Source organism: Hyperoodon ampullatus (assembly GCF_949752795.1).
Source record: "Hyperoodon ampullatus genome assembly, chromosome: 11".
Classification (NCBI taxonomy): domain Eukaryota; kingdom Metazoa; phylum Chordata; class Mammalia; order Artiodactyla; family Ziphiidae; genus Hyperoodon; species Hyperoodon ampullatus.
In genome coordinates, this window is record NC_136924.1 from 95,570,084 (window position 1) to 95,588,877 (window position 18,794).

Sequence of the window (18,794 nt, forward strand, 5' to 3'; positions counted from 1 at the left end):
TTAATCCATTCACGTTTAAGGTAATTATCAATATATATGTTCCTATTACCATTTTCTTAATTGTTATGGGTTTATTTTTATAGGTCCTTTTCTTCTCTTGTGTTTCCCACTTAGAGAAGTTCCTTTAGCATTTGTTGTAGAGCTGGTTTAGTGGTGCTGAATTCTCTTAGCTTTTGCTTGTCTGGAAAGCTTTTGATTTCTCTTTCGAATTGGAATGAGATCATTGCCAGGTAGGATAATCTTGGTTGTAGGTTCTTCCCTTTCATCACTTTAAATATACTGTGCCACTCACTTCTGGCTTTTAGAGTTTCTGCTGAGAAATCAGCTGTTAACCTTATGGGAGTTCCCTTGTTTGTTATTTGTCATTTTTCCCTTTTGCTTTCAATAATTTGTCTTTAATTTTTGTCAGTTTGATTACTATGTGTCTCGGCATGTTTCTCCTTGGGTTTATCCTGCCTGGGACCCTCTGTGCTTCCTGGACTTGGGTGGCTAATTCCTTTCTCATGTTAGGGAGTTTTTGACTATAATCTCTTCAAATATTTCTTGGGTCATTTCTCTCTCTCTTCTCCTTCTGGGACCCCTATAATGTGAATGTTGTTGTGTTTGATGTTGTCCCAGAGGTCTCTTAGGCTGTCTTCATTTCTTTTCATTCTTTTTTCTTTATTTTGTTCCACAGCAGTGAATTCCACCATTCTGTCTTCCAGGTCACTTATCTATTCTCTGCCTCAGTTATTCTGCTATTGATTCCTTCTAGTGTATTTTTCATTTCAGTTATTGTATTGCTCATCTGTTTGTTTGTTCTTTAATTCTTCTAGGTCTTTGTTAAACATTTCTTGCATCTTCTCGACCTTTGCCTCCATTCTTTTTCTGAGGTCCTGGATCATCTTCACTATCATTATTCTGAATTCTTTTTCTGGAAGGCCTATCTCCATTTCATTTAGTTGTTTTTCTGGGGGTTTATCTTTTTCCTTCATCTGGTACAAAGTCCTCTGCCTTTTCATTTTGTCTATCTTTCTGTGAATGCGGTTTTCCTTCCACAGGCTGCAGAATTATAGTTCTTCTTGCTTCTGCTGTCTGCCCTCTGGTGGATGAGGCTATCTAAGAGGCTTGTGCAAGCTTCCTGATGGGATGGACTGGTGGTAGGTAGAGCTGGGTGTTGCTCTGGTGGGCAGAGCTCAGTAAAACTTTAACCCCCTTGTCTGCTGTTGGGTGGGGATGGGTTCCCTCCCAGTTGGTTGTTTGGCCTGAGGCGACCCAGTACTGGAGCCTACCGGGCTCTTTGGTGGGGCCAATAGGGACTCTGGGAGGGCTCACGCCAAGGAGTTCTTCCCAGAACTTCTGCTGCCAGTGTCCTTGTCACCATGGTGAGCTACAGCCACCACCCATCTCTGCAGGAGACCCTCCAACATTAGCAGGTAGGTCTGGTTCAGTCTCCTATGGGGTCACTGCTCCTTCCCCTGGGCCCTGATGTACACACTACTTTGTGTGTGCCCTCTGTTTCCCCCAGTCCTGTCGAAGTCCTGCAATCAAATCTTGCTAGTCTTCAAAGTCTGATTCTCTAGGAATTCCTCCTCCCATTGTCAGACCCCCAGGTTGGGAAGCCTGACGTGGGGCTCAGAACCTTCACTCCAGTGGGTGGACTTCTGTGGCATAAGTGTTCTCCAGTTTGTGAGTCACCCACCCAGCTGTTATGGGATTTGATTTTATCGTGATTGTGCCCCTCCTACTGTCTCATTGTGGCTTCTCCTTTGTCTTTGGATGCGGGGTATCTTTTTTGGTGAGTTCCAGTGTCTTCCTGTCGATGATTGTTCAGCAGTTAGTTGTGATTCTGGTGTTCTCACAAGAGGGAGTGAGCACACGTCCTTCTACTCTGCCATCTTGAACCAATCTCCAAGGCACTTTAGTTTAACATTCAGGCAGAGGGGCAGGGTTCCCTGTGGCAGGCCATTATGTATGCTTACATCTATAGACAGCATCCTTTTAGTGATTATAATAACAAAAGCAACAAAAAGCAAAGGTAAAAGAAATAGATTTAGCTCTTCCCTGTTACAGATGGGCACAGATAGGTTACTAAGTGGTGCTTGCAGTGATGGAGGTGGCGGTGGAGGTGCCCCAGGAGCCTCCATCAACAAGGGGGGAGCAGATGGTGCTGGGTAAAATTAGGGCTACATGGATTCATAACAGCCAGCATTGTAAAATTGTCATCCAACTTTTCATTTGGAATCCTGGAATCCTCCACCATTGGAGGAAGAGATCTTTGCTTTTCTCTTTGTACCATCAGTCTACTACCTGGCTGCTCACTTTTTTTTTTTTTTGCGGTACGCGGGCCTCTCACTGTTGTGGCCTCTCCTGTTGCGGAGCACAGGCTCCAGACACACAGGCTCAGCGGCCATGGCTCACAGGCCCAGCCGCTCCACGGCATGTAGGATCTTCCCGGACCAGAGCACGAACCCATGTCCCCTGCATCGGCAGGCGGACTCTCAACCACTGCGCCAGGGAAGCCCCTCAAGTACTCTTTTGATATATTTTTTTCTACATTATTTTATATATATATATATATATTTTTTATTTTATTTATTTATTTATTTGGGTGCACAGGATCTTTAGTTGAAGCATGCTGGATCTAGGTCCCTGACCAGGGATCGAACATAGGTCCCCTGCATTGAGAGTGCAGAGTCTTACCACCAGGGAAGTCCCTATATATATATACCTATATATATATGTATATATATATATATAGGTGTGTATATATATATATATATATATATATATTTTAAGTAACACTGTTAGCATAGCATATGAGGTCTGGCAGGGAAAGTTGATTTTATTTTATTTTTTAAAATTTTATTCTATTCTATTTATTCTTCTGGGTTTGTGCTGCGCTGCTTGTGGGATCTTAGTTCCCCAACTATGGATTGAACCCAGGCCTCGGTGGTGAAAGTGCTGAGTCCTAACCACTGGACCACCAGGGAATTCACAAAGTAGATGACTTTAGAAAAATTGGATATTTAGCTGCTCTAAATCTCACCTTCTTTATCTATGAAACATAAATAATAATGTTTACCTCAAAGACCAGTGGAATATATTTATAAGGAACACATAGAATAATGCCTGCCCATAATAGAAGATCAATAAATGACTGTTTCCTTCTATCTAGAATCTAATATACTCCCATGAGCGTAATGCAGAAAATTAACTAAGATCATTAAGGCTGTGTGTGTGTGTGTGTGTGTGTGTGTGTGTGTGTAACTCAGGACATCATTAATCATGATGGATTTTCCAAGAAGACAAATTGTAAACATAAATATACTGACAATTCAGATCCAAAGGTCATAAGCCAGATAGTTTTATTAGAACATTTACCCCAAGAACACCCCTTCTGTTCTATTGCTGACAGTCTAGCCACACCCGCACTCATCAACTACCATGTTTTCATAATGCCGTAAAATGACATTGTTATCGTTGTCTTGATAGAGCATGGAGATGGGGGACAGCTTGGTGGGAATGCAGACAGCCTGGGGAACTGCTGGGTCAATGGCGTGCATCAGCGCTTGCATGAAAGCATAATTGGAGCTGTTGAGGGAGGTGGTCAGTGAGAAAGGACAATCTCCATGGCAGTAATTTGCCATGAAACCCTTGGGGGCGATGATCCACTTGTGCCAACCCAGGTCCCGGAAGTTGATGAACAGCTGGTGACGATGGCAGAGGTTCTTGCAAGAAGCCTTAGAGGCAGGGATGGCTGCTCTCCTTTTGCGGGTAGGAGGGTGGCACTGCTGAGGGTTGAGGGTGACCACCAACAGGGAAGTGTGAAGAGAACGTCTCAGTCTGGCGCAGGTGTCCTCAAGCTGAAAATTCACCCCAGAGGCTCTGCCTCCTTTGACCAGTATCTCTAGGAACAAACCTAAGTTCTTCTGGGGGTAATTATTCCTCTTAGCCACATCCAACAGATTGAAGTGAAGGACGCCTTGAGGCCATGGTACTGACTGCAGTGCAAACATTTTACCTGTCTTTGGGGTGGCCTGGCCCCGCACGTGTGGCTCCTGAACCAGGGACAGAACCAATTCCAGTTCTGGTCCCAGGTTATAGTAAGTGTTGGGCCCCAAGTCCAGGCCCAGCTGGGCCATTGTTAACTGTTCCTCATCTTTAATCGCAGACAGGTTAAAGGAGAGGAGCTTCTGTAGGCGGGAGGAGGTTTGGGAAAGGCTCTCGGAGTAAAGGAAGAAACCTAGATGGGGACAGAGAGATTTGAGTCACCTCCACTTATGTGATGTAAATGTCAAATGTTATATGTATATCCACGTGTACAAAACAAGGGCAGGAAATTCTCAGCTATACTTAAACTCTGCCATTTGGGAGGATTTGTTTCTCTCACTCCTCATTTATGGCCAGAGGTTCTTATCTTCATATTGCAGGTCTCCAAGTGAACCTGAATAGAATTTAGAAGGTCTATAATCTTGGATGGGAAAAAGAACCACATCTTTATCTTCACTAAACTCTAAGTGACATTTAGCATTTCTTTCAATTATGAATATAGGCGACAAATCCCAATAATATTGTAAGCACCTGTGACACTGTTACCAATAAAAATCATAGGTATGTTCATATATTAAGTTGTTGCAAATACCTTAAAATAACATTTATGCTCAAACTACTTTGAATTGATGGTATAGTCCCTTCTTTAGATCTTGTTATTTGTTGCATGAATAAAATATCATATGCATTACTATACACACGTTCATTTTTTAAATATTTCTATAAATGTATTTCAGTATTTAATTGATTTCTTTTAAAATTCTAAAACTTTTATCTTAGGCATATAAACCTTTTTCTGAGAAGGGGTTCATTGGCTTCAACTGCCAGCCAAAGGGACCTATGGCACAAAAATGTTTAAGAATGTCCTATGCTGTCAGGTGTTGGAACCACTTAGATTTACTTCAAAACAAACGCCTGTCATCCAGCCAAGGCTGGCCCTCTGGAGCTCCCTTATGCTTTATCCTTAGGTAATTCTTATCTAAAGCCCACAGTTTTCAATATCAATAATTTCTAGTCTTATACTTTTGAATACTTCTCCCACTTCACTGGAAATTGAGATGCAATGTGATTCTTCAATTTCTCCACATGGACCCACTTCTCTGTATCTTTTGAAATTGTGTTGAATTCTCCCTGTTTTCAAAGCTAACTTCTCTGCTTAGATTTTCAAACATCACCTACTCCTCTAGGAAAAGGCCCAATAGAGGATACATTTACCCTTTTTTTGTTTGTTTGTTTGTTTTGCATCTTCAATTTCTCTCTCTCCACAAATAACTTCTTTGATCTGATGCCACCATTTTGTTCGGTAGGGTGGCTCTACCCTAAAAGATTTTCTAAGCTCATTCAGCTTGTGGAGAAATTACAGTGGAAACCCAGGTATTCTAACCATTCCACCACAATGCCTCTTCATGCTCATTTAAAAAAATAACAAAATTAAAAAGCATTTAAAATTACCCAGGTTCCTGTTCAAGTCTACTATATCATCTCTCCCTTTCTTTTCACTGACCATCTTCTTAAAAAAGATTAGTCTGTGTTTGCTGTCTCTACTGCTTACCATATATTCTTTTTATTGTCCAACTCTCTTACCCTACTGGTCCACTGAAATAAACATCTTTAAGTGTTGACTAACTAGCAAATGCAAGGATGTTTTCACAGTGCATATCCTTCTCAACCTCCCTGAACAGTTGATCTCTCCTGTGCACGGCTTTAATTCTAACATATTGGTCTCACTTTTTACCCATATCACTAAATTACATTCCTTAGGCATGAAAAAAAACCCAAAAGACAGAGAGGAAAAGATGAACAGATTTGAAAACATGAAAATAAAAAGCTTCTATATTCAAAAGACATCATGAACAAAATTAAAAGCTGAAAGAACAACCAAGAATACTTGTAATATGTCTATAAAGAGCTTTTACAAATGATTAAGAGGCTTCACAAATCATTAAGGAAAAGAATCCTCAATAGGAAAAGGGTCATAATGTGTAAATAATGTATACATTATTTAATGTATAAATTTAATGTTTAAATTTGAAAATTTAATGTATAAATTTTCAAATAATAATACAATTATTTGAAAAATAAAAATGAATGATTCACATTTTAAGATAATAAACATGATAAATATAGTCAATAATGCTGTATGTTGTGTATAAAAGAGTAAGTAAATTCTAAGTTTTTAGCACAAGGAAAAAAATTTTTTTTCTATTTCTGTAACTTTGTATCTATCTGAGACAGTGGATGTTTGCTATACTTATTGGATTTGTTGTTGTTGTTGTTGTTTTGGCTACACAGCACGGCTTCTGGGATTTTAGTTCCCCAATCAGGGATTGAACTTAAGCCATGGGAGTGAAAGCGCCAAGTCCTAACCACTGGACCACCAGGAACTTCCCTCACTATACTTATTGAGATAATTGTTTTGTGATATACGTAAATCAAATCATTGTGCTGTACACCTTAGACTTATACAGTGCTGTATGTCAATTATATCCCAATAAAGCTGGAAGAAAAAAAAGACTATATGCTAAGTCTTAAATAAATAAGCAAATAAATAAATGATCCATTATCCATTTGAAAGGGCATCATTCCACTTTATTAAAGAAACATATTAAAACAACGAGATCATGTTTTGCTACCAGATTAACAAAAATTAAAAGCTAAAAGAGTGTTGTTACCTAATGGCCACCCAGTGCAGCACAGATAAGTACACTGTCATATACTAACAGAATAAAATCCTATACAGCAATGAAAATGAACTACAAATACACACAACATGGATAAATCTCACAAATGTAATGTTGAGTGAAAGAAGCCAGACACGAAAATGGATACATTCCACAGTTCCACTTACATGAAGTTCAAAAACAGGCAAAACTAATACATAATGTTAGATGTCAGGATAGCAGTTACCCTTGCAGAGAGGTAGTGATTAACAGAAGGGGGCATGAAGGATCCTCTGGGGTGCTGGTCATGTACTGTTTCTTGATCTGGGTGCTAGTTATTCTGCAAAACTTCACTGAGCTGTTCTGTACAATTTATGCACCTTTCTGAATGTACATTTTACTTCAATAAGTTTCTATTTTAAAGAGACTACTGTCAAAGTGAGAATTCTCACACACTCAACGTGGAGTATAAATTTTAAAGGATATTTGCTGTACATCAAAAGTATAAATGTAAAAAAGAAAACAAAACAGTATAAATGTGCCTACCCTTTGATACAATACCCTTCTAAGAACTTATCCAGGGAAATAATAGAAAAAGTGCACGCACGCACACACACATACAAAATGGATATAAAGCTGCACTATTATAATATGTTTATGTTCATCAACAGGGCATCAGTCACATAAATTGTAGCATGTCTATACAATGGAATATCATATAACCATTAAAACAGGGATAAGTTGACTATATGTTCTGACTTGAACAAAATGTTCATAATATTGGAGGAATGTATAGTATGATCCCATTTATTAAAAAAATGACAAGTTTATATTATATATATGCAAAGAAGAAAATTCTGGAAGAATATACATCAACTATTAATGGTGGTTTTCTCTAGGGGGAGCATTAGGGAGGAGTGATAATGAGATCGTGTCCTTTTCCTGTACCATTAGATAGAATTTTGATCATCACAAAAATTCAAAGTTTTTTTTTCCATGGTGGAGGGAAGGAAGTAGCCTCAGCCATTTCCTACTCTCTCCTTGGAAAACCCTTCACACCAGCTCCCCTCACCTCTTAACTTTCCTCCAGGAATTGTCCCTGAAGCCCCACCCCCAAGGCATCTAATGTGACACTTAGCACAATGTATGGAAGTCATCTGTTTGTTGATGTGTCTTCTATAAACTCTTAAAAAGCTGACTTTGTCATTCATCTCTGTACTCTCATGGTCTTACACAGTTGCCGGCACTTAGTAGGCATCCAATAAATGCTTCTTGGACTCAAATCTTATTTCCAGTTGCTGTAAAACTAACAAACTAGGGCTCTCAATTCCTCCCACCTCAACCACCTGGGAGGCTATATAGAAATGCACATTACAACACCTATCTCTGACTTTGAATAAGAATCCTGTGGGGGGGACTTCCCTGGCGGCACAGTGGTTGAAAACCCGCCTGCCAATGAAGGGGACACGGGTTCGAGCCCTGGTCCAGGAAGACCCCACATGACACGGAGCAACTAAGCCCATGCGCCACAACTACTGAGCCTGTGCCCTAGAGCCCGCGAGCCACAACTACTGAGCCCACGTGCCACAACTTCTGAAGCCCGTGCGCCTAGAGCACCTGCTCTGCAACAAAAGAAGCCACCGCAACGAGAAGCCTGTGCGCTGCAATGAAGAGTAGCCCCCGCTCGCCACAACTAGAGAAAGCCCGCGCGCAGCAACGAAGACCCAACGCAGCCAAAAATAAATAATTAATTTTTTAAAGACATTAAAAAGAAAAGAATCGGGTGGGGGCGTGAGGGGCAGGAACTAGGCTGGAGAATCACCTTTTAACAGTTGATCTGGGTAATTTTTGGTGGGTGGTCAGTTTGGCAAGTTACTGAATTATCTGAAGGGTATGACAATGGCATATATTATCGCCTTGTATTTACAAATCAAGAATAGCCTTTTCTACCCATCAAAAGTAATGGGGGGCTTCCCTGGTGGCGCAGGGGTTGAGAGTCTGCCTGCCAATGCAGGGGAGGCGGGTTCATGCCCTGGTCCGGGAAGATCCCACATGCCGCGGAGCGGCTGGGCCCGTGAGCCATGGCCGCTGAGCCTGCGCGTCCGGAGCCTGGGCTCCGCAACGGGAGAGGCCACAACAGTGAGAGGCCCGCGTACCGCAAAAAAAAAAAAAGTAATGGGAAGGTATGGAGCGGGAAGCAAAAAGTCCCGGGCAAACTGAGCCCAGAGGACCAGGATGAGTAAATCTGGGGCTCAGGGGTGGGAGACTGAGCCCTAATTCCACCCTCACACCTCCACCTAAATTGTAGCACAAAGCTGTTGATTCAGAAAAAAACATTTTGAGTCCTGGCTTTGTTCACACACTAGCTGTATGATCTTGAATAGGTTACAGGTTATCTACTGTCTGAGCCTCAATTTCCTGATTGTTAAAAACTTGATAAGAATACCTGCCTTCCTCTCAGGACAGTGGTTGGGATTAAGTAAGATAAAATGTGTAAATTACCAGTACGTGGCCGCCCATGAGCCCCTCAGTAATTGTTACTTCCCCTTTATTCCTTTCTTCACACCAGATTCATCTCCAGGAAAGACTCCAATGTCCTCACCTTGATCTGGGAGAAGTCGGAGTATGTTCCCACGGACACCCAGCTCCTTCACGTAGCACAAGTCTTGAGAGACGCCAGTGGTTGCTGCTGCCTCTTGATCCTGGAAAATTCTCTTCAAGATGGAAGGCACAGGTTGGAACTTCTTGGGTGAAGGCTCTTTGTCTAAGCCCAGAGACTGGAGAAAGACATGTTCTTGGAATTGGAATGTCTGGCCCAAGGCCAGGATTAACAGGAGGCCTAAAGCCAAGCCTGGCAGCGAAGGAAGCATGGCCCCTGAGCCGAGGCGAAGCTGGCTAGTGGGGCTGCAGAGAGCTCTAGCGCCTGACTGCCCAGCAATTCAGGTGCTGCTAATTTATCTGAGGCAAGATAATCAGGTGTGAATTGCTCTCTTCCCAGCTTCTCAAAGGCAATTGGATACAAAAGGACAGGTTTTTTTTTTCTCTTCCCCAGTTCTGCTCTCCCAGAAAAAAATTCACAAAAGAAAGATTACCCACGCATGGACCTAACTCTACAACAATCTGAGATTTGTCAGCAGTAGACTGAGTGGAAAGGAGATACACATTTATTCTTTTAAGAAACATTTATTAAGCATCTATTATGTGCAACGCGCTGAGATGGGTGCTAGGAACATATTATTAGTAATGGAAAGTCTTGTCATTCATAGTCTAATTAGACAAATACACAGGTAGAGTTCTACTAAACTATATCCACAGCCAGGTGGAAAACCAAACCGGGGAGGGAAAACCCCTCCTGGGGAGGTTGATCTACACTGCCCGTCTGTTTTCAGCTCTAGGACTGAATTTTGTTCTACTAACTTTGACCTTCCTGATTAAAAGTCAGAAATCAGACTGACTGGGTAATTCTGGTTCCAGTACTTATTAGCTCTGTGACATTGGACATGTCACTTAACCTTCCTAAATTTTGTTTTCTCAACTGAAAAGAAAAACCTGCCTTCTAATTTGCCATAGGAATCTGATAAGATGATGTGTTTAAAGTGCTCGGCACAGAGCCTGCCAAAAGGTAAGCACACACAAAGTGTTCACAGTGGAGAAAACTTCAAAGATTAGCAGACATTTTTCTGTAAGACATTCAGGGCTGAAGGAACTACACGTGTAAAGGCAAATAGGTTATTGAGCAGTCTAAACAAGGCAGCATACATCAATTTCTGTTTTGGTTCTTTGTTTTGTTTTGGCCAAAACATTATAAGATTTTTCAAATGCTATAGAAGAATTAGCTTGTTTGTCACCCAAGTAATTTTCAAGCTTTTTGAGAACAGACAGTTTATCATTTTACATTATTTTATACCACCTATTTTTTTATCTTGATAAATTTTATTACTGCAGTATTTGTAGATGGAAAGAGGATATATAGATATATATTTTGATTGCCTTTCATTTTTATAAACAGTAAGCAACTGTTTTATGAAAATTTATCATTTGAACCTTTTAAATTGAGAGTGGTGGGAAGGGGGGCGGTTTCTAGTGTCACGAATGATTTGGGGTCACAAATCATTGCCCTGAAATTATAGCCATTCATAAACTCAAACCCCTTACATCAGGCTCTCTGAATCTTGGTCAGTTTCTCTCCCACCTTTTTTTTTTGGCTGTCTCTGGTCTTCCTTGCTGTAAGCGGGCTTTTCTCTAGTTGCGGTGAGCGGGAGCTACTCTTAGTTGCAGTGCGCAGGCTTCTCATTGCGGTGGCTTCTCTTGCTGCGGACTGTGGGCTCTAGGCACATGGGCTTCAGTAGTTGTGGCACACGGGCTCAGTAGTTGTAGCACGTGGGCTCTAGAGCGCAGGCTCAGTAGTTGTGGCTCACGGGCTTAGTTGCTCTGCGGCATGTGGGATCTTCCCAGACCAGGGCTCAAACCCGTGTCCCCTGCATTGGCAGGCAGATTCTTAACCACTGCGCCACCAGGGAAACCCAAAAGATTATTGTTAATTAAAGAAGAACAGGGACTTCCCTGGCAGTCCAGTGGTTAAGACTCCAGGCTTCCACTGCAGGTGGGTGTGGGTTCGATCCGTGGTTGGGGAACTAAGATCCCACATGCCATGTGGCACGGCCAAAAAAAAAAAAAACCCAGACATCTCAAGTTAATGAAGTTAGCGCTCTCCTCTGTACGGGAAGATGCAAGAGTCTGAGTTCATTTAAATCATTCCTTGAATACGAGCATGGCCATTTTTTAAATAGAATATGAATGGCCTGAGATATCATGAAGGGTCTCACTTTCTTTCCCTATAAAATTACAGCATTACATTTGACCTTCTTTAAGGGTTCTACAAACAAAAACACTATAATTCTAGGGGAGTGGGGAGGGGCAATATAGGGGTGGGAGAGTGGGAGGTACAAACTACTAGGTATAAGACAGGCTCAAGGATGTATTGTACAACACGGGGAATATAGCCAATATTGTGTAATAACTGTAAATGGAAAGTAACCTTTCAAAATTGTATAAAATAAAAAATTTTTAATTAAAAAATAAAACACCCACAAAAACAAAAGAAACAAACAAAAAACACTGTAATTCTGGACTTTCAGCTCTCACTCACACCCTCCTACTGATATTTGTACATATATGAGCTCCTTTTCTTGTAATAAAAAGACCTGGGGTTTTTTGTTTTGTCTTGTTTCTTGTCTTTTAACCTTTTCTAACTCAGCTGAATTGTGGACACATCCTCCATCCTCTCTAAACATGATAGCAAGCCATAGCGTTAGCATGGACATAAAGAAATTGAGAAGACTCTTCAAGAATTAAGGAAAATTCATTGAGATTTCTCATACTAATTATAACCCACACCCTGTGACCATGCACAACTCTCTTCGTAGTCTTTAGAGAAGAGATAGAGAAGAGAGGAATGACGCAGCAATGAGGGATTGCCCAAATAAATAGAGTATAAATTTGCTGAGGGCACCTGCAAAGCCAGCACACTAAAAATAAATTTTCACGGGCCCAGCCTTTTTTTTTTTTTTTTTTTTTTTTTTTTTTTTTTTTTTTTTTTTGTGATACGCGGGCCTCTCACTGTCGTGGCCTCTCCCGTTGCGGAGCACAGGCTCCGGACGCGCAGGCTCAGCGGCCATGGCTCACGGGCCCAGCCGCTCCGCGGCACGTGGGATCCTCCCGGACCGGGGCACGAACCCGTGTCCCCTGCATTGGCAAGCGGACTCTCAACCACTGTGCCACCAGGGAAGCCCTAAAAATAAATTTTCAGAAAGAAAGTTTTTAAAATTGAGGTAGACATCAAGAAAAAATTAGAGATTTTTCACTTCCTTAGATGTATTTTACTATTAAGTGTATTATTTATTTATTTATTTATTTATTTATTTATTTATAATTATTTTTGGTGGGTGGGCAATTAGCAAGAACTATAGTCTGAGTAGGAGTAGTTAGGGGACATTAGGAGAAAAATTCAAAAGGTCCACAGGGTTAATATTTGTAGCATGCTTTGTGTGTGTGTTTGTTTTGGCCGTGCAGACTGCGGGGTCCTAGTTCCCAGACCAGGGATGGAAACTGTGACTCCTGCAGTGGAAGCTCAGAGTCCCAACCACTGGACTGCTAGGGAAGTCCCTGTAGCATATCTTACATCCTGTTAAAACCTCATTCTTGGCATTTAACAGCTTGAGCATTTTATCTCATTACCAAAACAAAACAATAATGAATAAAATCCCTTAGAATCACCCTAATGAGTATGAAATAATATCACTTTGTATTAATATACCATTTTTCACTCATTTAGGAATGTTTCTTTTAATCTTTAGACACTAAATAATTATGCCTTTAACTGCATTTCATGACATGACAAATTAAATCCTATCTGCATTTCATATTATGTTCTTACTAAGTTATGTCTAATTATCAATTCAATGTACATAAAAACTGTTAAGGGCCTTAATTCTTTGGGATAAACTGTTTTAGATAATTTATCAATTTATACTCCCAGAACTAGTGAACGAGAGTTTAGTTTTAATAACTCTGGCTGGGCTTAGATATTCTCTTTCCTTCTTTAACTTTTTAAGATAAGATGTAACTGATATATCTTTTATAACTTCATTTGGACTTTTTTTTCCTTTATTCTTTTTTTTTTTTTTTTGGCTGCGCTGCATGGCATGTGGCATCTTTGTTCACTGACCGGGGATCGAACACTTGCCCCCTGCAGTGGAAGCGTGGAGCCCTTATCACCGGACCGCCAGGGAATTCCCTGGACTTCTTTAATTACTAAGGTTGATTTTTTTTTAAGCCATTTGTACCTTTTCTTAGAAATGTACGTTTCTGTTGTTCACATTATTTTGGACTATAGCACATACATTTTTTCTTTAAAAAAGAAAAAGGAAGGACTTCCCTGGCGGTCCAGTGGTTAAGACTCTGCACTCCCAATGCAGGGGGCATTGGTTCGTTCCCTGGTCAGGGAACTAAGATCTTGCATACCACCTGGCGTGGTCAAAAAAATTAATAAATAAATAAAAGAAAAAGGAACATTTTCAGTAATGGTCAGAATCAGGTAATCAGAAACTCCTAGTGCAGGGTTTTGCACCTCCTGTGTGATGATCACAAATTGAGGTCTAGATGTTCTGCTGAGATCTCTAGGCACTGTCACCTCAAATGTACACTACTCAATATTAAAGCCTCCTGATCCAAAATCTACTCCGTGTGGGCTGTAAACCTATTCCTATCTGCAGATTGTTACTTGAGGACACCAGTGCAGAAAACAAGAGTAAATATTGGGCTTCCCTGGTGGCGCAGTGGTTGAGAGTCCGCCTGCCAATGCAGGGGACATGGGCTCGTGCCCCGGTCTGGGAAGATCCCACGTGCCGCGGGGCAGCTGGACCCGTGAGCCGTGGCCGCTGAGCCTGCGCGTCCGGAGCCTGTGCTCCGCAACGGAAGAGGCCACAACAGTGAGAGGCCCGCGTACCGCAAAAAAAAAAAAAAAAAAGAGTAAATATTAAGGAATGTTTAGAGCAATTTGACAAAGTAATGTGATGCCAGATGAATCCATTATTTTTCAGTGGGGCTTGATTTTGTGTGTTTTTAAATTTTAATTTCTAGTAATTTTCTAATTTTATCTTGTAAGTATTTTGGTCCACGACTGGAGATTAAAACAACAAGCTAAACCCTCACCATAGACAGGTTGAGAAGCACTATTCTAAATTTTTTTCTTTTGACTCAGTGTATTAGTTTCTTATTGCTGCTATAAAAAATTACCACAAACTTAGCGTCTTAAAACAACACAAATTATTATCTTACAGTTCTGGAGGTTAGAAGTCTGAAACAGGTTTTAATGGGTTAAAATCAAGGTATAGCTTAGAGCTGTGTTCTTTCTGGAGGCTCTAGGGGAGAATCTGTTTCCTTGCCTTTTCCAGCTTCTAGTGTATGTCTACATTCCTTGGCTAGTGACCTCTTTTTCCATTTTCAAAGCCAGCAGAGTAACATCCTCAAATAGCTCTGACTCTGATCTCCTTTATCACTTGTAATTACTTTTGTGATTACTTCACCTCAATAGAGGATAATCTTCCCATCTCAAGATCCTTAACTTAATTGAATTGATAAGGTCCCTTTGGCATATAAGGTAACATATTCACAGGTTTGGGGGTTTAGGATATGGACATCTATGGGGGGGTAGCTATTCAGCCTACTAGTTTTAGCCTCCAAAGCCGCATTCTTAAATCCACCTTCAGAGAGCAATAGGGGTTCTTGGTTATACCAGACAGACTTGCTTTCCACAAATACACATGTCAGACCATGGTCCAAGTGGTAAGTAATTAAGTGATTTGGTTCTGGATGTAAACAAACAAGTAAAATGTCTGTTGATTTTCATGAATTTTACTGTCTTAGGTGCTACCCATCAAATCATCTAAAATCACTTTATCTATTTGCCCGTCTGGAAAAAGTTGACAAGTAATACCACAGAAAGATATCACATTACTACAATGTAACCCAAAGTCAAACAGCTGTGAAACTCTATCAGAATTTACCAGATTTTATCACCATTTTCAAGGGGTTTTGTGTGTGTATGTGTGTCAATTATTAAAGACAACTTTTTGTGTTTTATCAGCTACTACCATTTGTTATCAGCCACAAGACCTCTCTGCAGCACAGTCGGTATCCACACCATTCAAGTTCTTTCTGATAGAGCTACAGTCAGCTCTGTCCTTAGCATTGTTCTCTCCATTCATTGCAATTCCTTTAGTTTGAAGTTTTTTCTTTTTCCAGGACCAACAGCCCTAAATAAGGTAGTAATTATCAGCGGACGTTTAGATTTTGGGGTTTTTTTTTTTAAGCAATTTTCACAATTATGAACAATGCTGGAGTAAACCACCTTTTACACATCATTTCATATGTTTGACTTTAGTGTAAATGCCTAGAAGTAGGATTTTCATGGGAATACTTGAAGTTGTTTTATAAATCCTGTATAAGGCTAATATTTTGACATATAATCTAAAAGGTTCTTCGAGGGAATTCCTTGGCCGTCCACTGGTTAGGACTCGGCACTTTCACTGCTGAGGGCTCAGGTTCAATCTCTGGTCGGGGAACTAAGATACCGCAAGCCACGCGGCTTGGTCAAAAAAATAATCAATCAATCAATCAATCAATTAATTAATTAATTAACGTACATCCTGTGGTGGTGGGTAGTAACTAGATGCAATGGTAGCCTCCAAAGACACTACCAGTCGTGCCATCCAAGAGGCTGTAGAAATGAAAGGCTCACAAACCAAATGAAGATGCTCCAACGGCACTTCTCAAATCAATTTGAAACACAGTGAGAATCAAGGGAAAAGAGATGGAGTGGGTTAACATACTTAAAATGAGGTGTAAAGTAGAGTGGAAGGACCATGCTACCTGACGCCTGGGTTATTCAACGTTTGTGTCTTGTTTCTCACTGCCCCTCTCTGCCACATCAGCATTTTCCACTGATGTATATTTATGAGGACCAGAGTTGAGTTTTGAACAAGGGGGCACAGCAGATGCCTGGAACGTCATATACCTGCTCTGTCAGAGAGATACAGGAGCAAGTACATCTGCCCACAGCTATGATTGCCACTTAGCCTGCTAGGGCAGAGCACAAGTGGGAACAGGATGAAAACATAATGAGTGTCATCAGTGGGTTACCAATTGGGGGATGACACAGCTGTCCGCCTAGAGTTGGCACGACTTCTATTCATACTTGGTCTTTCCATCCCCTTCAACTATAGGTACCACTTTTGGTTTTTATTTTTCATTTTTTTCCTTTTTGGCCACACCGTGAGGCATGGGATCTTAGTTCCCTGACCAGGGATCAAACCCATGCCCCCTGCAGTGGAAGCGTGGAGTCCTAACCACTGGACCGCCAGGGAATTCCCTATAAGTACCACTTTTGTTTGTTCCATCATATATTCCATTTTTTCCGTCATCTTTAATATGACTTATAGGTTACTAACTTACTCATATTTAGTGTATCTAATGAACTCTGTGTCTCAGGAGCCTCTTACTTATTCATTAGGTATATTAACACTTCCAACGAGTGTTGTCCACATCTCAACAGTTACTATAAGTCATATACATATACTTAAGTTATATACTATATACTGTTTATAAGTTGCTATCTGGTGATGAGTTTCATGACACAGTACCCCAAAATATGTCACCTTGGCCATACTGAATGTTGTAAGCTAAAGAAATTTGAGAAAAGAGCAGGGAATTTCCTGGTTGTCCAGTGGTTAGGACGCCACACTCTCACTGCTGAGGGCCTGGGTTGAATCCCTGGCTGGGGAACTAAGATCCCACTAGCCGTGTGCCGCGGCCAAAAAAAAAAAAGCAAAGGGCAGAAGCAGGAAGGTCACTCTGACCTTGCCCCACCCTTCTTCCCTGAAATAGGTCATAAGACCCTCATGTTAGAAATGCCCTCTCTAGACCCAGAGGAGAGGGGCATCCTTATCTCCGATGACAAAGGAACACCCAGAAGAATCCTAACAGGCCTTGTTAAATTCCCCCAGTTTCCTACACTGACCTCATACTCCTTAAATTATCTTATTTCTACAGGACTGCCCTCAAACAGCATAAAAATACTCAGGTCTAACTGTTTCTTTGGGTCTTCATTTCCTTATGAAGACACCCGTGTCACATGAAACTTTTTTTTTTTTTTTTGGTCTCCTTGTGAGGCATGCAGGGATCCCCCATCCAGGGATCCAACCCGTGTTCCCTGCAGCGGAAGTGCAGAGCTCTAACTACTGAACCGCCAGGGAGTTCCCTCACATGAAACATTGATTTATAAATTTGTATGCTTTTCTCCTATTAATCTGTCTTTGTCAGTTTAATTTTAAGACACAGCCAGGGCTTCCCTGGTAGCGCAGTGGTTGAGAGTCCGCCTGCCGATGCAGGAGACAAGGGTTCGTGCCCTGGTCCGGGAGGATCCCACATGCCGCGGAGCGGCTGGGCCCGTGAGCCATGGCCGCTGAGCCTACGCGTCCGGAGCCTGTGCTCCGCAACGAGAGAGGCCGCGGCAGTGAGAGGCCCGCGTACCGCAAAAAAAAAAAAAAAAAAAAGACACAGCCAGAGACCATAAGAGTTTCAAGGAAAACTTTTCCTCCCCTGTGCTGTGCTTAAGACTCTTATCAGTTCTGTTTGTCTTTATTTTGTAATATGACACGTCAATCTTCTCAAATAATACAGCACTCATTTCAGAGCCCTCATTTCAGAGCCCTCTAACACTACACTAAGTACCATTTTTCCCCACCACACAAAATGGTGTTTCACCAGTATTATTATTATTATTATTTTTTTGTGTGTGTGTGTGGTACGTGGGCCTCTCACTGTTGTGGCCTCTCCGGTCGCAGAGCACAGGCTCCGGACGCACAGGCTCAGTGGCCATGGCTCACGGGCCCAGACGCTCCGCAGCATGTGGGATCCTCCCAGACCGGGCACGAACCCGTGTTCCCTGCATCGGCAGGCGGACTCGCAACCACTGCACCACCAGGGAAGCCCACCAGTATTATTTTTGTTTTTCCTAATCCATTAGGGAGAAATGCATAATTGTTTTCACTTAATATACTGAACTTTTAACATAATTCACAATTTTTCATATGCTTCGTGGCTATTTAAACTTCTTTTAGAAATATTTTTGCCCATTTTTCACTTGGATTATTCATCTGTTAAAATTTAAATTGAGGGGACTTCCCTGGTGGCGCAGTGGTTCAGAATCTGCCTGCCAATGCAGGGGACACGGGTTCGAGCCCTAGTCCGGTAGGATCCCACATGCCACGGAGCAACTAAGCCCGTGCGCCACAACTACTGAGCCTGCGCTCTGGAGCCCGCGAGCCACAACTACCAAGCCTACGTGCCACAACTACTGAAGCCCGTGTGCCTAGAGCACATGCTCTGCAACAAGAGAAGCCACCACAATGACAAGCCTGCGCACCACAACGAAGAGTAACTCCCACTCACCACAACTTGAGAAAGCCCATGCACAGCAATGAAGACCCAATGCAGCCAAAAATAAATAAATAAATTTATTTTAAAAAATAAAAATAAAAG

The 18,794-nt window shown here is 41.5% G+C and overlaps 1 protein-coding gene across 1 annotated transcript; it reads right to left on the reverse strand.

Annotated features, from left to right (window-relative positions):
* Positions 1-3,398: 3,398 nt before the first annotated feature.
* GDF3 (growth differentiation factor 3) lies at positions 3,399-9,562 on the reverse strand (the record flags this gene model as incomplete). The annotated part of the gene is made up of 2 exons (XM_079715338.1): positions 3,399-4,225; positions 9,295-9,562. 2 exons carry the CDS (start codon positions 9,560-9,562, stop codon positions 3,399-3,401), a joined length of 1,095 nt encoding a protein of 364 aa, XP_079571464.1.
* Positions 9,563-18,794: the final 9,232 nt, after the last annotated feature.